The 23617-nt window shown below is 46.2% G+C and overlaps 1 protein-coding gene across 1 annotated transcript in view; it reads right to left on the bottom strand.

Annotated features, from left to right (window-relative positions):
- LOC125121856 (receptor-type tyrosine-protein phosphatase T-like) overlaps nucleotides 1–22951 on the bottom strand; it is a 140906-nt gene extending 117955 nt beyond the window's left edge. Inside the window, exons 1-4 of the mRNA XM_047770176.1 lie at nucleotides 22815–22951; nucleotides 22648–22682; nucleotides 17303–17574; nucleotides 1958–2039 (exon numbers count right to left, since the gene is read on the bottom strand). Coding sequence (XP_047626132.1) covers nucleotides 1958–2039; nucleotides 17303–17574; nucleotides 22648–22682; nucleotides 22815–22951 — 526 coding nt within the window. The remainder of the gene's footprint in view (nucleotides 1–1957; nucleotides 2040–17302; nucleotides 17575–22647; nucleotides 22683–22814) is intronic.
- Between the last annotated feature and the right edge of the window lie 666 nt (nucleotides 22952–23617).

Here is a 23617-nt window from a genome sequence, read left to right as displayed (position 1 = left end):
TTCAAAGCCCTCCAGGGAACTTCTCTAAGAGAAGGAAGCACAGGGCTGCAATGGCCAACCATGGATGGTGGAGGCAGCATGGAGGCTGAAATGAGAGACAAGCATCAGGCTGGGTTTCATCGTGGAGGTAAAAATTCCCACTGGGGGACAGAGTTCTGGGATCTAGGCCAGAGTCTTCTGGGAGGAGCCAAACGTCACCTTGTAGAAAGATCCATTGCAAACATCCAGGATAGGGTCAGCAGGCATGCAGCTGGATATGGCCAAGGTGAGTGTCCCCTCCAAGGGTGGGATGTGTACAGGACTTGGGGAAGGCTGAAGGCTGGTTTCAGAGAGACTGCCTCAAACCTGGCAGTTGTGCAGGGTTGAGCGTGTGAGGTCAATGGACCGCAGGTTCAGTAGACATCCCCCAGCATGGTCTGACGTCAGTCATTCTTAACTGGGCAGCAGATGCTGAGTCCCAGGAGTCAAGGGAGAGGAAGACTTAATCCTGGGAAGAAGGACTCACATGCACATCCACTACATAAACCCTACAGTGCTGTAGGATTTCTGGGACCCTCTTCACATGAAGTTGGGCTTTGCAGAGTCATTTGCTGGGCATAACTGAACAGAGAGACTGATCTGAGAAAATTCCAGGCTCGGGAATTCTACCCACAGGGTAGAAACCTGAAGCTAGAGCCATGGAGCATCTAATAGGCTCTCAGCCTTCCTGAGAAGCCGGCTGATTTCTGACAAAAGGGTTTCTCCTGCACTGATACCAAACACAGTCATCTAAAATACTGTCTTGCCAAAACCCCATGGAACTTGTCTCAAATCCCTCCAGAGAAGGTGCTCTAGGACAATGACATTACAACAATGTCATTATAGAGCCGTGAGGAAGGGATGCTTCAGGCACTGACAAATTCATTGTAGCTGAAGTTGAAAGGATCATTCCAATGAAAGCAGCATGGATGGGGCAGACATGAGTAGGTATGGGAGGTATGAAGGGCAACTAGGGACAGGGACATATGACATCTCTTATGGGAACCAAACTCTACCAGAGCCCATAGCATGACTCATGGCCATCAGGAAGAAGCAGAAAGCCCAAGTAGAAGTTACCTAGGAATCCGTCAGCTGCCACGAAAACTAATGTGAATCTCCAATCGGCAGACACTAACAAACTAATGGGGCTGGCAACCCAACCAGCTCTCCTAGGTGCTGCCATAATTCTATGCACCCCTCTTTGCTCAAAATCCCCCCACCAAATGTCACTAGATACAATGCAACACCAACTACCTGCATCCTGGACTTGTCCCCTCTGAGAGTTCATGAACCTGGGAGCCACAGCTCCTGGCTCAAACACATTCAAATATCTTAGACTAAATACGGCAGAGAGAGAGAACTTCCGGGGGAAACCGGATGGGCACAGAGGAGTGGAATGCCTTGGAGAACTCTTGACACTGGACCCTAGTACTAACCACCATGAGACAGCTCTCCCTACACCTACGCGGAGTTGATGAGGGTGTTTAAAATTACCTGGAAAGAATTAATAGCTTTGGGGTACTTTTCCCTATGAGTGAACAGTGTGCTAATTTGCTCGGTGTTTTGGTGTCGTTCTTTTTTTAAGACAATTGCACAAGATTCTATCCAAAGCCCTCTAATTCTTCCACTTCAGTGGTCTGAATCCCTCTAATAAACAATCAGGACTTTAGACTCCCTTAATAATGAAGAGAGATTCAGACGAAGATGTTTTGCCACTCTCTGCAAATTCCTCTAGGTGCTGCCTGTTGAACAGGCCAGCGAAATTATGGATTTATTCAGGACTGATTGCATTGAGTATGTAAGCACTTTTTGAGGGATTAAAAAAGAGAGAGTGAGAGATGTCTGTGAGCTGAATGAATGCGGGGAGGAGGAATGGCAGCCTCCAAGCTACTCAGTCTGGATGGAGCACAGTGAAGTCAGGAGGACGGAAGAGACTTACGGCACGGATGAGCAAGGACCCGGACCTCGTCCACAGCGATGTAGCCAGGATGACCCTTCAAAGAGACAGATTCAAATATCACCTGCAACAAACAAGGCAGGAGTCAGCTTCAAAGGAGTGGTTTCAGGCATTTATCACAGCTGCCCCGCCCCCAAACCTTTTATGTCTCAGCTTCCCATCAGAACTACCCAGAGAGGTCTTACTAGGATGCCACTCTGGCAAATGACATGGATTTCCTTTCTTTTTTTTTTCTTTTTTTCTTTTTCTTTTATGATTGCACCTGGGACATATGGAAGTTCCCAGGCTAGGGGTCAAATCAGAGTTTCAGCTGCCATCCTACACCACAGCCACAGCAACGCCAGATCCAAACTGCATCTGTGACCTAGACCACAGCTCGCAGCAACACTGGATCCTTAACCCACCGAGTGAGGCCAGGGATTAAACCCACATCCTCACAGAGAAAACACTGAGTAGTCCTCAATCCGCTGAGCCACAACAGGAACTCCTGCTTTAAATTTTTTTGTCATAGGCACCAATTGCAGGCTGAGCTGGAACTCCAGACCCTGTCCTCAGTGCAGCTTCATTTCTTGCTTTCCTCTCCCCCAAATAAGAAGTAGGTCTAACACCAGGCCCCATGAGGTCTGACACCCACTGTCAAGCCACCATCGCTGTGGTACCACGTGGACACTTTGTCGGGTTCTTAACCTACTGAATCACAGTGGGAACTCTGGGATTTTCAAAACAAGGTAAAAAGGCCACGCTCTGGTGACTGGCAAAAGAAGAATCGCCACATGCAACATTTCTAATGGCTTTCAAAAGTAACGCTTGCATGCAGGGAAAACAACCCAAATATGGTGTGGAAGCCCCCATCTGAATTTTTTAACTGTTGTTTCAAGTGAAGCACTGAGAAAAATTCCTTCCTAATATCTCAGCTTTCTTACAAAGGGTGAGGGAGAAGCTACCATAAGCCAAGGAGGGTTTACCTTGATTTGCCTCCCCATGCAACACAGTCCAGCTCAATTACCTAACAACACCTTGAGCAAGGATGCCCCAGGCACAACTGTCAGTTTCTGGGAATCCAAGGGTGACAAAGCTCTTTGAATTCTCCATTCTGACTCCCTCTCAAACTGCTTATTTCCATAAAGATTTTAAACTTCAGTAAACAGCTTCAGGTGTCCCCTTCACTTCGGAGATGTGCGTATCTGTGTGGACATGAGCCAGGCCCTGGACCTCCCTAATGCCAACGGCCTCATCTTCCAACCAGCTTCAGCCGCATGCTCATACCTGTACTGCCCCACTCCACAAATGGAATCTTCAGCCTCCTGTCTTTGGCAAGGGCTGCTACCCCACCCCTCCTCTGAAACCTGCCTCTCTGGAGCATATGGTCTCTGGGATCTGGACTTTTCGAAAGACTATACATGCTGTCGGCACCCTCCTGTATTCTCAACAAACCCAGGTTCCACCCTATGTTGGCTAATCATCCATCCCATTCTCACCCGAAGCCCAATCCCTCATCTCAGTGTTGCCAAGCCTATCTCAAAAGTGCCTCCCCGCTCCCACACCCCACACAAATGTCCCCCTTTCAATATCACCTCCCCAATTCCTGCAGAGACCCACTTCACATGTTTAAGAGGCAAGAGGAACAGGGAGGGGTTGACTTCTCACTTCTTTTTTTTCCTTCCTCCTTCTGTTGTCTTTTTTTAGGGCTGCACCCAAGGCATATGGACGTTCCTGGGCTAGGGGTCAAATCGGAGCTGTAGTCACTGGCCTATACCACAGCCACAGCAATGCCAGATCCTTAATCCACTGAGGGAGGCCAGGGATCAAACCTGCGTCCTCATGAATACTAGTCCGATTCATTTCTGCTGAGCCATGACAGGAACTCTACTATACTTTTAAAATTTCGTTTTTCCTTTTTTCTTTCTTTCTTCCTTTTTTTGGCCACATCCACAGCATGTGGAAGTTCCTGGGCCAGGGATGGAACTGATGCTACAGCAGGGACCCAAGCCGCTGCAGTGACAACACTGGATCCTTAACCTGCTGCACCACCAGGGAACTTTTTTCAATCTTTATCTTATTTAAGAAGGAAAATAGTAGAGTTCTGGGTCAGAATGCCTGGGTTCGAGTCCTGGTTTATCACCTGGTGTATCACCTGTACACACCTGGAGCAAGTTACCTGATTGCTCTGTGCCTCTGTTTCCTCATCTGTAATTATAGCATCTGCCTTATTAGGTAATTATGCAGATTAAAGGAGTTAATATACTACTTAGAACAATGGGTGGCACATAATAGGTTCTCAGTAACTGTTTGCTACAATTATTATCAATACTCAACCATTTTCCTGCATTTGTCCACATTCATAGCTTTTTCCTTCTAGGTCTCTCTTCTGTTGAGGCTCCAGTGACACCTCACTCTCACAGCTTTTCTCATCAATCTGGGTCTCTTCTCCAATAAGTTTCCTTGTAAGCACTTCTCTGCCTGTATCCACCCTTCAAATGTGGGCTACCTCTATTCATTTTTTTTTAACTGCAAACACTCCTACTTCAATGGCTCTCAATTCACTGATCATTCCCAAGCCCAGATCTCCACTCTAGACCCTTGACCTGAACACTCCTCCAGCTCGCAGATCTGTATCTCCACCAGGATATGGCAGAGACCCTACAACACATCAGAGAGGAGCAGCTGCCTTCTCCAACTGCACAATGGGCCACCCTTCCTGAGATACAGACCTCAGGGGGTGGGGGGCATTGTGTGACCCACTCAGTCATTGAAAACTGTGATGTAGGCCTCTGCCTGGGCTTCTCCCTCTATCTCACTCCTCAAATTCATTTTCTTTTTGACTCTGTCTTCTTACTAGTTCTCCTATCTGCCCACATCTTTCCTTCTCTGCTTTAAGTTGAACCACATGAAGGTGAAAACTGGTTGGGATGACACTGCCACTGCTCTGATGCAAAGCTCATTGCTTTCCACCTCCATCATCTCAGTAGCCAATCCATGGACCCTCTGCCTCCTGCCTTTTCCTCCTCAGCTCAAGCCTGAAGTGTTAGGTGGGTGATGAGACTGGCAAGAAGGCCTCCATGTGGAATCTTTTTGTGGTCCATGTGGTCACTCCAGGTTAATGGATTCGGAGGTCATTGGTGTCATTGGGGACAAGGAGGTCTAAGAGCTATAACGCGTGAACAAGGAATGGGTGGAAAGGGAGGTGATGGGTGTGAAGAGGCAACTTCTTTGAGTGGTAAGATCTACTACTAAGATAATATGGGGGCAACCTGGGGATTCTGCAAAGTGACTTGGGGCTGACAGTCACATCCCATGTAGAGCACGGCCATCACCCTGGGAGAGGAGTTTACTAAGACAGCAGGGTCCTTCAGAGAGACTTCACAAATAAATTGTGCAGAGGATGGGGGAAAGTTTGTTGAAATAAAAGTGTGATTGCTGCCTCATCCTGCAGAGAGATAGACCTTTCTAGAGAGAATTATGTATCTAATTATATTTTAGCAATTCAAAGGAAACCCAAAGCAAAGTCCATAGGGGGAAAAAAAAGAAAATAGAGCAAACAGAGAAAATACATTTAAAAGAAATAGCATACAAGCATTCAAATTGGTTAGTAAAAATGATAAAAAGACAAAGAAAAGGAAAGAAAAATATTTCTATTGTGACAATAAATATAAATAAGTTAAAACAGAGAAAACTCTCAGACGGTCTAAATAAACAAAGTCTAATCATTTGGTGTAAGATGAACACCTAATACAGAATGACTCTGTGACCTTAGAAATACCAAGTTGAACAATGACATAATAGGAAAATACAAATAAACAGAAAACAGTTGTTGCAAAAATAATGCAAAAGCATCAAAGTAGAATTTACAGCAAAAAGAAAATAAAAAATCATCAAGTAGACTAAAATGGTCATTTTAAAAAAATGCAGGAGTCTATAGACTCCTTTAATCAAAGGAGAAAATGATGAAAAAAAAAAAAACCCAGCATCTAAATACTTTAACACATCTTAGACTCTAACCAATCAAATAGGAAAAACATAAAACATAAAATATGTATCTTATATGAATAATAATGTATTTATTAAGCATGTTAATAAGTATAAAAAGAGAATGAGGAGTTCCCGTTGTGGCTCAGTGGTTAACGAACCCAACTAGGAACCATGAGGTTGCAGGTTCGATCCCTGGCCTCGCTCAGCAAGTTAAGGATCTGGCACTGCCATGAGCTGTGGTGTAGGTCACAGATGCGGCTCAGATCCCACATCGCTGTGGCTCTGGCATAGGCTGGTGGCCACAGTTCCGATTAGACCCCTAGCCTGGGAACCTCCATATGACACGGGTGCAGCCCTGGAAAAGGCAAAAAAAAAAAAAAAAAAAGAATGAAATTTCTATTCAAATGCTCATGGATTATTTATACCAAGAGCATATAATAGGCTAAAGTATAACTTTAAAAAAAACCCTTCAGGAGTTCCCGTCATGGCACAGCAGAAACAAATCTGACTAGGAACCATGAGTTTGCGGGTTCGATCCCTGGCCTTGCTCAGTGGGTTGGGGATCCTGCGTTGCTGTGGCTGTGGTGTAGGTCAGCAGCTATAGCTCCGATTCAACCCCTAGCCTGGGGACCTCCATAGACCGCAAGTGTGGCCCCCCCCAAAAAAAAACCTTCAAAGAAGAAACCATATAGGGCTGGGTCTATACATTTTCTAACCAAATTCTCTGAAGCAATAAATTAATGACAAAAGCTTAAAAAATAATTTCTTAAAGCTGAAATATTGTGTATTTCCTAAATATATAATAATTATAATGTCAAAGTATGCTTTGTGTGTTAACAAAAGCCTGAATGAAACAAAATTAAAGGACAAGTTGAGAACAATATCTGTAAAATATACTCCAGCTAAAAGATAAATACTCTGTTTTGTGTAAAGAATTTTTGAGAATCAACAAAATAAACAAACTCTCCAAAAGAAAGCCTGGCAATTAAGTTCAGCAGGTAATTCACAAAAGATGAAGTAAAACTGGAAATGATTTATGAATGTAATTTTTAAATGACACTAGGGAGATTATGGTGTTTGAATATTTCCTTCTTTGTACTTTTCTGGACTTCCAAATTTTTCTGCAATAAAAATGAGCTCCTTTATATTTGCAATAAAAAATTAAGTGCTTTAAGGTGCAGTACAGTTTCATATCTCTCTACATGTTTTACTGTAGTCCCTGAGTCACACGATTAACTCCTCCCAGCACCCATTGCACCAAACTGTAATTGCCTGTTCACGAGTTATATCATTCCCTAAACTGTGACAAACACAGTGTCTCCCTTCATTCATATATTCAATATTTATAGAGACCCTCTTCTATACCAAGGCACATACTGGTGGTATAAAAGTGAATAAGAGGAGTTCCCATCGTGGCGCAGTGGTTAATGAATCCGACTAGGAACCATGAGGTTGCGGGTTCGATCCCTGCCCTTGCTCAGTGGGTTAACGATCCGGCGTTGCCCTGAGCTGTGGTGTAGGTTGCAGACGCGGCTCAGATCCCGAGTTGCTGTGGCTCTGGCGTAGGCCGGCGACTACAGCTCCGATTCGACCCCTAGCCTGGGAACCTCCATATGCCACGGGAATGGCACTAGAAATGGCAAAAAGACAAAAAAAAAAAAAGTGAATAAGAAAGCTGAAGTCCAAGCCCTGATAAACTTCACATTTTGGGAATGGAAATGGAAATTAAATGATTAGGGAAAAATTAAATTCATTTTGTGACTGGTGTTATGAAAGAAATAAACAGAATGTTGTGATTACTAAGTGGGAGTGGATCTACTTAGAGTGGTCAAGAGAGAAATCTAGGAGGTGATAATGAAGAGGAGGCCAGAAGGTTGAAATTGCCGAGTCCAGGAAGCGTTGGAATATGCAAAGGCCATGAGGCAGGAAAGAACACAGGGATGACCTGGGAAGAGGAGATGCGGCCCTGGTGTGGCCGGGATGGAGTGAATTAGCTAGACAAGCACAGGGCAAGGCTGGGAGGTTAGGTGTGAGTCAGATGACACAGAGTCTTCCAAGACATAGTAGGGAGCTAGAATTTTCTTCCATTCCTGAACAATTTCGAACAGGAATGTGACATGACCTAATTAACATTCTAAAAACATTCTGGCTGTTCTGTGGAAATTGACTGGGAGTGAGGGGCGTGGTACCTGAGCAAGAATGAAACAAAGAGACCTATCAGTTGGCCGTAGCAGCAGTCCAATCCAAAGATGCATATGGCTTGGACAATGGTGTCAGCTATGAAGAATACAGATGTTGGTGACTTGAGAGATATTTTCAAGATAGAGATGAAAATGACTGCAGTTAGATTAAGAGAGGAGGAGTGAAAAAAGAGAAAATGCCATGAAGATTCTTCAAGTTAGGGCTTGAGCCTCTAGGCTGATTCTGGGGTCATTTATTGACACAGAGAAGATGGACATGTGTGGCTGGGCTGCATCATGATTTCTCTTGGCCATGTTAAGTTTAAGATGCCAATTAAACATCTTAGTGGATGCAGTGAGTAGGAAGTCCATGGGTGATCAAGGACCAGAGTTACACATATGGTAGCTTTGGCAGCTAAATGTCATTTAAAGCTATAGAACTAGAGAAGGTCACCTTGGAAGACAGAGCGGACCGTTCAGAGAAGAGGATAAGGTCCCACAGCCAAGTGCTGAAAGCCCAGTGGACAATTTCTTAAGATGGGAGAGACTGGAACATGATTTTAGGTAAAGAGGAATGAGTCAGGGAAAGAGCATAAAATACAGAGGAATGAGGGGTTGATGAAACAAGATCCTAGAGGGCACAGAAGACAATTGGGGTCAGGATACCAGTGCAGTCTCAGTATTGACCAGAGGGGGCACCTCGTCATCTAAGACGAAGTGATAATAAAAATAATAGAGAAATATAACCACAATCATAAAGGTCAACCATATCACCTTTTTATTAGTAGACGATCTCAAGCTAGCCTCTCAGAAGTCCTAAGAGGTGGGGCCAGAAGAACGAACCAAGCTTAGAGAGGAAGCCAGAGGCAGGCTGCAGACGGAGGCCTCGGGCTCCTGGTTCACGGTACAGGGTGACGTCTGTTACTGGACTTTAAGGAAAATCAGCCCAACTCTCATTGAACCAAAACACGTGGTTAAGCCAAGCTCTGACTTTTTTCCCAGTGTATCCAAGTTGAGCTCTATTAAACTCTCCTAACACCCTGACGGCCTCTCACATCATTGCCTATTGTCTAACCTACATCGTAATAACTAACAAACATCCCATGGGGGAGCCCAAGGCTGGCCAAGAGAGAAAGGATGTATAAGAGTGAAACATACATTTGTTCACTGCTCTCCTCTCTGCTGCAGAAATAAGAATTCTATAATGAGACAGAGAATCTTTTATTCATCAGAATTCTTCTTGGGAATTGCTTTTGTAAAGCACAGGGGTAAGTGAGACTTGGGTTACTCAGATATGAGAGAATAACATTCTGTAAGAAACAAGGGGAAGAAGGTTCTGGTTTTTCATGAAATAAATGAATAATTGTAAAATGCTTAGAATCCAGATAGTAAGATACTGAGGAATGTCAACTGTTATCACCACCCTTACTCAGGGCAGAGGGATGGGAGATGAGAGTGGAAAATCAAGAGAATGGTGGGAGAGGAGGCAAGTAATGGACCATCCAATGTGACTGTACCGTGTGTCCCCATCCCAAGTTTCCACTAAAGATCCTACACTCAACAGACTGTTTGATGTGAGGGATGACAGGTAGAAACTGGTAGAGGCGGGGGTGTGGGCCGTGTGGAGGTACGTGGAGATTAAGAGATGCATGTGGTTGCAGGAGCCAAGGGCGTTGGGGAGGAGGTGGGGAGAGAAGCATGGGGAAGGGGACCGGGACCACCCACAGAATCCTCGACGAAGGCTCCAGACTCACAAGACATTAGCATTAGGGTCTGCACCATGTTTACAATGAAAGGCAGGCCCTGGACTGAGCTGAGAATAAAGCGCCTCCCAGAACAGATGGGGGATGTCCCCCCCATCACTGCCAGCTTCTGCTCAGAGCAGAAGGCTCACAAAACCTCCAAGAGCCAAGAGGGCCCTGTTCTTGGCATGCAACTCCAGAATTAACATTAAAAAAAAAAAAAAAAAAAAACAAGCTTGCAAATCGCCACGAGATGGAGCCTTCAATGCCAGGATGGTAGAGGGTTACTAGGTTGGGGGTATCAGAAACAGTGCCAAGGAGTCCACCATTCTTCTCCAGAAAGAAAAGAAAAGGAAGGACCATAATGGATGGGCTCGGACCCTCAAGGGCCCACTGGGACTTGCCTGTTATGGCGCATCCCCTGAACACAAAGCTCTCAAAATTGGGCTGACTCTCAGGCCCACATCCAAGATCCTGAGTGAGCTGTCCATGTGCAGGAACAAGGGCCAACCCCAGGGAGCACAGCGCCAGGCACCAGAGGGAGATCTCAAACGGTGGGTAGAACGTACCACCGAAAGATGAAAGAATGACATGCCTTGGTTATGGAGAAGCAAGGGGTTCTGGGAGTGAGTTGGCAGGGTCAGCCTTTAGAAATTTCCATCTGGACCCAAAGCCCAAGCCCCCTCCCCACTTTATCCATGCTGCATGCCTGAGTGCTGAACTAGATTCTGGCCATGCAAACAGTCCCCAGGGTTCCCGATGGGAATCCGGCAACACAAATTATTGCTAGGATGCACGGTTCAATTTTCTGACCATGAGAAGCTTCTGTAAGGAGCCACAGGGCAGGGTGCCATGGAAGACTGCTAAGGAAGGAACCAAGTTGGACTGCAGCAAGAGGAAAGCAGCGTGACCATGACCGGGGATGTTCAAACATCAGGAGAGATGTGGTGGCAGGGGTGCTGAATTCTCACTGCTGATGAAGAAGGAGGAAACCCTCTGAAACACGTGGAAGAGCAGGATGGCTCTGCCTTGTCTGGTTCAGGAAAAGCAGCTGTCACAGCCGCCGCTCAGCACCCCGGGCCAGGCTCCCAGCTGACCAAGTTCTGGGGATGTGAATCACAGGGATCCTCTCCGGGTCAGAAGGTGCCCCAAAGACCCCCGTAGCTGTGCATGGAGATGATCAGCCCATCAGTGTGCTTCTGGCTTGGGGGCCTGGTCAGAGAGACCCACCAGGTCCCTGGCCAGCTCCCGTTCCTGGGGATGGACACCCCCGTGGGACAGGGTGATGTCCAGACCGGGGGATGGAAAGGTCACCCATTCTGAGGTGAGGGAGAAGGCTCAGCATCGAGCCGGTCACAGTCACAAGGACACTGAAAGCGAGACCCTAAAGGAATGCCAGGCAGGAACGGGAGACGGGCCAGAGGAGGGAGAAGAGAACTGTGAGGCTGGAGTTCCCACTGTGGCTCAGTGGGTTGGGAATCTGACTAGTATCCATGAGGATGCAGGTTGGATCTCTGGCCTCGATCAATGGGTTAAGGATCTGGTGTTGCTGTGGCTGTGGTGTAGGCTGGCAGCTACAACTCCAATTTGATCCCTAGCCTGGGAACTTCCATATGCCACAGGTGTGGTCCTTAAGAAAAAAAAAAAAAAGTTGTGAGGGCTGCTCCAGTGTCACCAGTATCATCAGTGTCTGGTGGAAAGGGACATAAGGAGACCATCCAGTGAGGCTCCGTATCAGTGTATAGAGGCTGGGACACTAGCGTACAGGGACTGGAGCAGAAAGTCTGGGCTGGGAACCCCAACTTCCCTGCAGGACATCCTTCAAATTCAAGGCCACCAGGTGTACCTACTATCAAGGGCACATCCCCTAACCCCTAGACCTTTAGAGACCTCCTGGTGTTGGGGGAATGGAATCTTGCATGGAAAAGCACCAACTGATCCCAGCTCAGGAGCTGCTGGGCACAGGCAGAAAGTCACCTCCCAGGAGAGGCTCAGAGTGTCACACTCCAACCCAACCCCTCCCAAAAGCAGGTGGTGTGCCTGTTTGGCGGAAGGTATGGATAAGTCACAACATGGTTTCAGCAACCAGCATTTCCTGCTCACCAGTGAAGTCCTCAGGCAGAGAATTTGTAGAGTGAAGATTTCAAGGGTCTGTAAGTGATTTCTCACAAGATAAGAGATAGAAAAACGCTGGCTCACCAGAACTCGTCTGGAAGAGGACCATATATCTGGTTATGGGGGAAGACTGCTTAGGAGGAAATCAGGAGAGACCCCCTCTCCAAGATCAGCCCAAGGACACCTGTGTAAGACAAGGAGGAGGCTTTGCTGAGTCCCAGGGGTAGGGGGGTGAAAGAGAAGATGTCGTGGAGTTTGACAGGAGGTACCATCCTGAATTGTGCATGAAGTTACCAAATCCACAGAGTACCCGATGCCAGGGGAATTCCCGAGAAAGGGGCTGGGCTTTGAGTCCAAGTCAGGTGAGTCTTCAATTTTAGGGGTCTTGGGACCCTTAATCCATGCATCGACAGAAGATGTAGTACATATACACAATGGAATACTACTCAGCCATAAAAAAGAATGAAATTGTGGCATTTGCAGCAACACAGAAATAACTAGAGATTCTCATACCATGTGAAGTAAGTCAGAAAGAGAAAGAAATACCATATGGTATCAATTATGTGTGAAATCAATATATGGCACAAATGATTCTATCTACCAAATAGAAACAGATCATGGGCATGGAGAGCAGACTTGTGTTTGCCAGGGGGTAGCAGGGAGAGAAGGGACGGGATGGGGAGTTTGGGGTTAGTAGATGCAAACTATTACATTTAGAATGGATAAGCACTGAGGTCCTACTGCACAGCACAGGGAACTGTGTCCAGTCTCTTGGGTTAGAACATGCTGGAAGATAGTATGCAAAAAAAAAAAAAAAGAAGAAGAATGCATGTATATATGGCTAGGCCACTCGGCTGCACAGCAGAAAGTGAAGGAATATTGTAACTCAACTATACTTTAATTAAAATTTTTTAAAATTAAAATAAATAAATAAATGTTCAGGGGTCTTCATGGCACTTATAAGAGCTGAATAAAAAGGTGATTTCAATGAGGGCAGGTGATGGAGACTCGAGTAAGCAAGGGGCAACAAAATTCAAGTTCTTGTATTTTTTAACATTTGGGGACAGAAAAGTTCAGAATCATTAAAAATGTGAAACAGAGTCAACCTCACCTGCAAAGGGGCAGCCACCTGCAGCCGGCAGCTCTGGATAAGGCCCTGCCCTGCTGAGAGGAGGCAGGAGTGGGGGAAGGGGCAAGGGGGAGCGGACTGTTCTCATCCCAGGCTCTGCTGCAGGCCTGGTGCCCGAAAGCCCACTAATAAGAAAGATGAAATTTTCCTGTTTATTACAGAGCCTACAAGTCAATTTTAGGACTGTGAAATATGAGCTTAATAAATGAATACATGAGCCATCCGGGTCTGAAGCCAGCACTGCTGAAAATCAAAATAGGATTTAGTCCACAGTGTCTCATATGCAGAACCAGAGCTCAGGGACTGGTGACTTTTACACCTCATTTTGCAAGTGTCTTTGAATCTCTTAACAGCCTTGCTTTTCTTTCCCTGGACGTATGCATGGGTGGGTGCCCCTGCGTGTATGGTGAGTCTGGGGGCTGGCTGGTGAGTGGACACCCGTGTATGCTCCACTGCATGTGTGGCCATGGGACTATCCATTAGCAGTGTGTGTGTGTGTGTGTGTGTGTGTGTGTGTGTGTGTGTGTGTGTGTGTGTGTGTGTGTGTGTGTGTGTGTGTCTTTTCTAAACTCTGCTCTCAGTGCATTAGTGGCTTTTAGACCACCAAGCTCAAAGCAGAGGAAATGAAATGTGATGTAATGATGTTGCTGTGCCCGACACTTTAGGCATCAGAGCAGTCTCGTGGATGAAGCTGCTTTGAGGCGGGGATGGCTTGGAGCTCAACCACAGCAGGTATTTCTGTAAAGAAGGCTCCTTTCGGGGAGTTCCTGTCATGGCACAGTGGTTAACGAATCCGAATAGGGACCATGAGGTTGCAGGTTCAATCCCTGGCCTTGCTCGGTGGGTTAAGGATCTGGCGTTGTCGTGAGCTGTGGTGTAGGTCGCAAATGCAGCTCGGATCCCGTGTTGCTGTGGCTTTGGTGTAGGCCAGCAGCTGCAGCTCCAATTCGACCCCTAGCCTGGGAACCTCCATATGCCGAGGGAGCAGCCTTAGAAAAAGGGCAAAAAAAAAAAAAAAAAAAAAAGAAGGCTCCTTTCTCCATCTTCTGTCTGTTCTTCCCTCTCGTCCTCCTCCCTTCCTTCCAACAACTGCTGAAGCCCACCGCAAGCCTGCTATGATGTTACAAACTATTTCATTTAATCCATAGATGAACCCTTCATTGCACCCACGGATCTCTCCATTTTGGAAAAGACAGAACTGTGATTCAGAATAATGATGGGTGGGGGGAAGGATTGCGAGGGTGGGACTAACACGTACATGCTACTGTATAAAATGTATACACAGTATAGAATGTATAGTATATATATAATGCATAAAGTTTACGTACAATGTATACATATACATGTATAAAATACATAATGCACATACAAATGTATGAAATATACGTTTATATATACTATGTATATAAACATAAAATGTATATATACATGCTAGTGTTTAAAACAGATGATTAACAAGAACCTACTGTACAGCACAGGAAAATCTACTCAATAGTTTGTAATAACCTCTAGGGGAAAAAAGAGTGGGTAGTATTTGCATGTATGATGGATTCACTTTGCTGTACACCTGAAACTAGGAAAACGTTGTTAAGTCAACGACACGCTGATAAAATTAAATTTTAAAAACTAAAATAAAATAATGATGATGGGATAGACCCAACATGACACAGCTAGTGAGAGGAAGCTTCTCAGAATGCTTCTCCGAATGGGCATGTCTTTTTTCCCCAAAAGCAGGACACTGTGTTTGGAGCCAGAGGACCCAGGCAGGATTGTGAGGACCTTAATTGACTAATAATATCCCCTACTCTGGAACACAGGACATGCTGTTACCCAACACAGGCCTTATTGTCAATTAAATGAGCAGCAATAGGCCTGCCACAAAGCTGGGACATAGGGGATGCCCCCCAAATGTCCTTTTTTTCCCCTCTGTACCCCATCAAAGAACAGGACCAACGTTAGGTCTATACCTCTCCTGGGTCACTTTTCCTGCCCTTTATACTTGCACTGGTGGCCCCACCCTGTACCATGTGCATCAGACTCTAGGTAGGGAGTTTCTATTAGAACCGCAAGGCCTCCAAGAGGGGGTCCATGGTCTTATAGAGCCGTGTTTATACTCAATGAAACAGTGGGGTGATCTGGGGACCAGAGCATCAGGGTTCTGGCTACAGCTTTACCAACAATTTGCTGTGTGCTCTTGGAATTCATTGTCCATCTGTGAAGCTCAGCTTTATCACCTACGTCAGAGTTCAGCCAACCGTGGCCTGCAAGCCAAATTCGGTCCATCACCTGTTTTTTGTACAATAAAGTTTTTGGAGCACAGCCACATCCATTCATTTACATGCTGTCTACAACTGCTTTCATGGTACCTCTGAAAGAACTATATCATGGGTTTTGAACTGAAGGATGTCCAAGAATCTCTCGGCCACTCACCTTGCCACCTTTAGGTCCCTCTTCTGTTCAAATTCCAGAGAAATTTTCCAACATGCAGATATTACTAGGTCCCTTTCTAACTTAAAACCTTTCAACAGTGGACATGGGGGTTGATGGCAAATAGACACAAGGGATCCTATTGGGATGAAGATGTTCTAAAGCTGGTTTATGGTGATGCTTGCGCAACTCAACAGATTTACTAAACATCACTCGGTTGCATACTTAAAATAAATGGGTCCTATGACATGTAAACTGTACCTTAACAGAGCTGTTTAAAAAAAAAAAAAAAAAACTTGGGAGTTTCCCTTGCGGCTCAGCAGATTAAGAACCCAACATAGCATCAATGAACATGCAGGTTCAGTTCCTGGCCTCTCTCATGGGTTAAAGACCCAGCATTGCTGTGAGCTGTGGTGTAGGCTGCAGATGTACTTGGATCTGGTATTGCTGTGGCTGTGGTGTAGGCCAGCAGCTGCAGCTCCAATCTGACCCCTAGCCCAGGAACTTCCATATGTCACAGGTGCAGCCTTAAAAAAAAATTAAAATAACAGTAACTGGAAAAAAAAAAAAAAACTTTTAATAATCCCAGGGAAAGCCAACATGGAGTTATGTTCCTCAAAGCATGCTCCATGAGCCGGTGGCACGTAATGAGTCCACAATGAGATAAGAGGTGTTTAGAAATTGTTACAGAAATTTGGTATTTCTGTGACACTTTTATTGCAGTTTATAAAACTATCAGGCCACAATGAGCTGATGAGAAAAAAATTGGTCTTCCACCACAGATGGTTTGAGTAGCACTGTTCTAGACTAGAGGATAAACTGAACCTTCTTGGCCTGGCATTCAAAGCCCCCCATGAGGTAGCCGTCCCCACAGGCTTAACTCTCACTCTGTCTCCTTTCCGACCTACCTACACAGGTTCCAAACTCTGCTAAAACCTCTCACTCGCTCCCCCAGCCCACAGCATGACTACCTCTGTCAACTCAAATGCCTTTCCCTTCCTTTTTCAATATTTATTCCTCCATCAGACTCAGCCTATCCGTTACCTCCTCTTACAAGCCATCCTAATTGCCTTGCCCCCAAACACTCTCTTCCCCCAGGGCCAAGATCAGACGAGTCACCTCATCTCTCTGAACCTCAATATTTTCATCTTCAAAGTAGGCATAATAATAGTATCTCCCTCATCAGATTGTTGTAGGAAATTATTTCAGAATTTATACTTTATAATTTTTATAATTACTTTATCATTTCAATGTCTAGGTTCCTCCAGCATCCTTTGGAAACCTACATGCATCCCATTCTACTGTGTTTATATTTCAACCTGTCATCTCCTCTTCCAAACAATGATCACCAGGGTGGCATCCACTTATTTTGGATATGTGTGTGTGTGTGTCTTTTTAGAACCACACCCACCACATATGAAGGTTCCCAGGCTAGGGGTGGAATCAGAGTTGTAGCCACCAGCCTACACCACAGCCACGCCAGATCCAAGGTGAGTCTGCAAACTACACCACGCCTCATGGCAACACCGGATCCATAAGCCATTGAGTGAGGCCAGGGGTCGAACCTGCGTCCTTGTGGATGCTAGTTAAGATTTGTTTCCCCTGAGCCATGACTGGAACTCCCTGCACTGATGACGTCTGCATCTTCCAGGCTTGGTTAGGAAAGGCAGCTTGGTAAACACGAGTTGACCTCCACGCTAAAGACAGCAAGAAGTATACAGACAATTCCTTTAAAAAAGAATCAAACTATGGTAAAATGCTCTACCTGGTAGAAATGCGGCCAAAAGGTGCTGATGGCAAGTTCTGCCTTCACCCAGCCCTCGGTGACAACCCCAGACACGTTCCAGACGGGGTTCCCCTGGGGCCCGCCATTGACCTTCACGTAGACATTCAAGGCCCCTGGGCTGGACCTGTCTCGGCTCGAGAAGTAGTAATGGAAATCAATGCAGTGGGTGTCATTCTCCTTCAGGGTCGGCAGGAGAAGGTGGGCTTTCTGGCCAGAGGCCCTCCCAGAGCTGTTCACCATCATGAAGGATCCTGGAGACCCACAAAGGGGCAGAAAGTGGGGACAAGGAGAGAGAAAAGAAAATCCTCTGAAAATCCATCACACCCATCAACACAGTGCTCAGAAATCAAGTCCCTCCAGGAGGGTCTGGTTGATCCCAGAAAACCCACAGTTCCTCTTTCAGTTCGAGCATCCTCTTCTGTAATCGGGAATCAAAAATCCCACTCAGCAGTGCAGTTTTAAGAATTCAGAGATAATAACAGTCATGAAGCATTTCTACAAAGTAAACAGTCTATAAACATTTCCAGAAGGAAAAAAAAAACAAACATTAAAAAAAAAAAAACATTAAAACCAGTAGCTCCTACAGGAAGCATGGAATAAAAATCCAGGAATGTAGGTTAACTGCATAAAAATCCAGGAATGTAGGTACCTGCATCTTCCAATGGGTAAAATGAGGTGAAATACAACTTCATTCAAGCTTGGGTGGTCACAATACCCAGGGGTCATTCTAACATATTCCACCTGGAGCCTCGTGTTAATAAAAGGAATATATCAGAGGAGAACACATAAAAAATACAGTATAATCTAGCAAGCAAAGGAGACCCTGAAGCAATGTGAGAACCAACTGAAAGATGGGATGAAGGGTAAGGAACACTTGCTAAGCACTTAAGGAGAACCTGTGTGATGCTTGGTGTCTTAATTATATATTATTCGATTTAGTCTTGAGAATGACCCTGAGAAGGAGCATTTTTATTTAAAGATTGAGACACTCGCCCTGGACCACTCAGATAGGGTGGGACGAGACCCAGATGCCCTCCACCTTCAAAGTTGATGCTATTTTTACTACCAGCAGAAAACACCACTGTGTGTGTGTGTGTGTGTGTGTGTGTGTGTGTGTGTGTGTGTGTGTGTGTCTTTTTTGTCATTTTAGGGCTGCACCCACAGCATATGGAGGTTTCCAGGCCAGGGGTCCAAGTGGAGCTGTAGCTGCTGGCCTACACCACAGCCATAGAAACTCGGGATCCGAGCTGCATCTGCAACCTACACCACAGCTCATGGCAATGCTGGATCCTTAACCCACTGGTCGAGGCCAGGGATCGAACCAACAAACTCATGGTTCCTAGTCAGATTAGTTTCTGCTGCACCACGACGGGAACTCCACCACTATTATTTTTAAGCATTGGAAAAGCCTGTCTCCTGGAAAGGAAGTGAGCCTCTGCGGAGTTGCTGCGACTGATTATAAGGTTGTTTCTGGTTCTTCACCCGCCCCTGGATCCAAGCCCTGGGTCTTTGGCTTTGCCGTCTCTTCCAAGAGAGGCAGAGAGCAATCCCATGATTTGGGGCTCCACTTGCTTTGGTCAACAGGATACCAGCAGACTGAGGCTTGCCCTGTCGCACTAGTGCCACCTTCCACGAGAAGGATGTCTCCCTGGTAGCTGCTGCCCCTTGCAGCTTGGGATCAAGAAGAGACACATGTGGGGAGTTCCCACTGTGACACAGTGGAAATGAATCCGATTAGTATCCATGAGGATGCAGGTTTGATTCCTGGCCTCGCTCAGTGAGTCAGGGATCCAGCGTTGCCATGAGCTGTTGTGTAGATCACAAATGCAGCTCAGATCTGGCATTGCTGTGGCTGTAGCATGGGGCAGCATCTATAGCTTCAATTGGACCCCTAGCCTGGGAACTTACATATGCCTAAGGTACGGCTCTAAAAAGCGAAAACAAAACAAAACAAAACACACACATGTGGAAGAGAACTGAGCTCAGTAGATAGTGAAGAACCAAGCCATGCCACCACCACAGCTAGAGGCATAGCCACATGGCCAACCTGGATCAGCCAATCCACAATGGTGGCTCAGACCCAGGAGTGGGAAGAAATTTGCACTGCTGTTACGGAGCCACCCTCTTAGTTTGTCAGGTGCATTACTATGGCAATAGCTACTTGATGACGATCACCCAAGAGAGCAGACCTACAAAAGAAACCACCAGGAGGCAGCTTTCAGCTCAACGGACCTTTCGACAAGCAGGATGGATGCAAAATGGGATGGACTGCCCAGAGACAAAGTGAGCACATCATCACTGCAGGTGACTAAACAGAGCCTGGACAAATTGAGGAGATGTCTAAGGGAATTTCACAATCAACCTTGAGGGCTGAACTCTGTGACTTAGAGTCTCATGATGCTATGAAATAAATTGCATCATAAAACACAGTAGATAAACTCGAGTGATTCTGGAATGAATAGCCCTACCTAGAAAACCACAGTTGCTTTGAAATCTCATTTTAGCCACTAAAATCTTCAATCAGAATGAAAACTTAAGACTACATATCCCCAACCAAGATGAGCCACTTCAATAGCTATAAGTAGCCTCATTCTTTCCCTCTAATACCAAAAAGACTAACAGCTGCCAGATAATAAGTGCTGGGCAATCCGTATCTTGTTGGGGTTCTAGAGGATACCTGTCATTCACAACCTATCTCTTTTGGGTTCCAAACAAATGTAAAAATAGATGCAAGAGAGAATGAGAGTCTGAGAGAGAGTTTTCAAAACCTCCACTTCATTACTCACAAAGCTGGGTTAGAGAAAGGAGCTTGGACTTGAGGCCATATTAGGCTTCCAGCATTTTCTTCCCTCAACCAGCACATAAAGCAGTTGCACGATCAAGTATGCCTTCCTTCCAACTCCACCCAGATCTCTGGGGTTCATCTCCCAAATGAGCCAACAAGAAGCAAGGTGAGGAAAATGGAAACACGAACCAATGTCTATCAGACTTTCAACATTCCACCCATTAGAAATCGCACCCATCCCCCACCTCCGGGGTAGGAGCTGTGAAAAGTGGAATCTAAGTGGTATCTTCCTTGTGTTTCCAAGAGAGCAAAGTTTCCTAGTTTATGGCCAGGCAGTAACACAGGGTACATGGAGAACTGCTCCATCAGATGTCATCTCTAATCATCATCGTCTTCCACCGAGGCAGCAAGGAAGGGACCACTGCAGGGAGGAAACTGAGGCACAGAGACATCAGCATCCATGCCCATATCTGTTTGCTGATCTACATCCCACAGGTTCCAGAAGTTTTCCCTGGGACAGACGAGTGATGATTCACAAGACCCACAAGCCCCTGGCCAGAGTGGGGGTGCATCTACAGGAAGGCCACCTGAGAAACAAGTGCTGTCTGGCTCTCTCCACTGGGAATCCCGGGTGCCCCATGGACATTTAAGCTCCTATCCTGATGCCAATTCACACCAGGCTTCATAGCATCCATAGCAGAGAGAGTCAGGAAGGGTTCCCTTCCACCAGCTCAGGTTCTCACTTCTGTGCATCCCAGCTCCAGGGGTAGAAGCAGGCTCACTGAGGAGGTGGGGCCATGTGACAGCCATCCATCCCAGCAGGTCTGGGGCTCCTCTCCATCTTGCTGCCTCCATAAGCATTAATCATGCTGCTGCCATTTCTCTGAAGGCGGAGCTGGTGAAAGCGCTTGGCCCTCCATCAAGTCTTCATGTAGCAGAAATTGCTGGTTGATGAGCAAACCTCTCCTCTTTGTTCTGGGCACAGAGCTGGACCACATTCCCAAGCCCCCCTGCAGAGGTTGGTGAGGCCACGTAACTGGGTTTCAGCCAATGCAACCTGCGTATCAAGTCTGCTCCTTCCAGGCTTGGTCCATAAAAGCTGACAAGCACTATCTGCCCCTGTCCCACACTGTTCCGGCCTCTTGAATCTCATTCCTCAAAAAAAGGATCCTTGGACCATTACTCTGGCATCACCTGGGAGCTGATGAGAAATGCAGACTCTCAGGCCCCACCTCAGGGCTGCTGAATCTGAATTTGCATTTTATCAATATTACCAGGTGATTTTTACGCACATCAAGGTTCCAGCATGATGGCTCCTTTGTTTTTTTCCCTTCTTCCAGCTGAAAGTAGAGGACTCCAAGAGCCTACGTGATGGCACAGCCACAGTAAAAGAATTCTGGTTCCCTTAATGACCAAGACCACGAGGCAAGCCATCTACCTGTTAGGAACACTCGTTTTGGACTTCAAGGGAGCAAGGAATAAACGATTAATGATCATTAAGCCAGTGAAATGTTGAAGTTCATTTCCACAACTAGCATGATCATTATTATTGAGGTACCCTGGTAGAGCCCCTACTTTCTATAAGTCCCTTCATTTAAGGAGATAACGTGAGAAATGATAGTGTCAGGCAGCCTGACCCTCCAAATAGGGACTTTGTTAAGAGTCCTTGGGTGAAAAGAGGCAGAAAGAAAGACAAGAGGGAAAAGAATGGACTCTAAGAATAAATCCTGGAGAAGGAAAGAAACATTCTGAACCTTCATTAAGATGCTTTGTGTCTCTGGAGTGCCCACTGTGGCTCAGCAGATTAAGGACCCAACCCAGTCTCTGTGAGGATATGGGTTCCATCCCTGGACTCGCTCAGTGGGTTAAGGATCCAGTGCTGCTGCAAGCTGCGGCACAGGTTGCAGATGAGGCTGGGATCTAGTGTCCTCACGGCTGTGGTGCAGGCCAGCAGCTGCAGCACCAAGTGAACCCCTAGCCTGAGAACTTCGATATGCCACAGGTGCAGCTGTAAAAAGATGAAAAAAAAAAAAAGATGCTAGGTTCCCCACCACCACCACCCTGGCCCCTGATGTCAACTTGTGTGACTTGATAGCATCCTCTGGCCTGCAGACTAGACAGAAAGGACTGTGTTTGGGTGCAAGGCTCCGAGAGATGTACAAGGAAATTGAAGGGAAAAAAAAAAGAGAAGAAAGAAAATGATGACTGCCCATCCCACACAGTCTACACACAAAGGAGGGAAGGGCCAAGCCATAAGGAACAGCAGGATGAAGTCCTGCTCCGGAATGTCCTGGTGAGGCTGGGGGAATAAACACGGCTGCCTTGGGACCCAAGTGACAGACTGTAAGAGAATAACTTCCAGGGATGGGGGGGGTGGCACTCAGCATCTGGTGCTCTCCAGAGGGGAGAGGCGCAGTGACACTGGGAAGGGCCCCCACAGCAGCAGCTGCAATGAAGTTCTCCTTCTATGCCAGGTGGGCAGTGGGCTTCCATGAGGGGCCCAGAAAGGGACAACATGGGCAACTGAGCTTATATTCACGCACTGAGGCCATGCACAAGGATTCTGGGGAGAACCTGAGGAGGGCAGACAGAGACAGTCAAGCAGGTGGAGGCTTGGGGACACAAGATTGAGACCCTGGATTAGTGTCTGACTGCTGCTGTAACTAGTTATCACAAACTCAGTGCCTTAGCACACCATCAACTTACTCTCTCATGGTTCTGATGGTCAAAAATCTAAGTCGAGGTGTTAGAGGGCTGCTTTCCTCTTGGAAGCTTCTGGAGGCAAACTGCTCTTGGCTTTTAGTAGCTGCCTGCTCTCCTTGGCTCATGGCCCCTTCCTCCATCTTCAAAAGGCATCGCTTCAATCTCTACTTCCATGGGCACATCTCTTCTCAATGTTGACTCTCCTGCCTCCCTCTTGTAAGGGAGGTGTATTTATATTCTTATACGTTGGGTTCATCCCAAGAATCCAGGATCATCTCCCCGCTGCAAAATCCTTACTCCAATCACACCTGCAAAGTCCCTTTTGTCATGTAAGGTAACACAGACACCTTTCCAGATACTGCATTAATATAACACATACATACTCCCAAGCTACTGAACCAGAAATATAATCATGACAGGCTGATCGGAAGCCAGCAGGCATTTACTATGTAAACAGTAGGTGTCCAGGGAATTCAAGGGCTCCTGTGTGAGAGCAGAAGCTTCCTTATGGTATCAGATCCTATCATCATGAGTATCTTAGAAGGGGAGTATGGTGGAAAAAGCTAAATATGGGGGCGGATCATTTGGCTCCCAATCTGGACAGGAAAAAAAAAAAAAAAAAAAAAAGCTTTGGGGATCCAGCAGAAAGCTCCACATTTCAGTAGTGGAAACTCATCAGATTGATGACCTGGAGTAGAAAGGTGCCCTATGGCTTCTCCACTCAACCTCTGAGCTCCCTTCCTGTGTCTGGGGAACCCCTCAATTTTTTAAGCAAAGCCCATCTTCCTCTATGGAAATTGAAAACA

This window comes from Phacochoerus africanus, chromosome 3, assembly GCF_016906955.1.
Source record: "Phacochoerus africanus isolate WHEZ1 chromosome 3, ROS_Pafr_v1, whole genome shotgun sequence".
In the NCBI taxonomy this organism is placed as follows: domain Eukaryota; kingdom Metazoa; phylum Chordata; class Mammalia; order Artiodactyla; family Suidae; genus Phacochoerus; species Phacochoerus africanus.
Note: the sequence above shows the minus strand (reverse complement) of the source record. Positions and strands in the feature narration are given on the sequence as shown.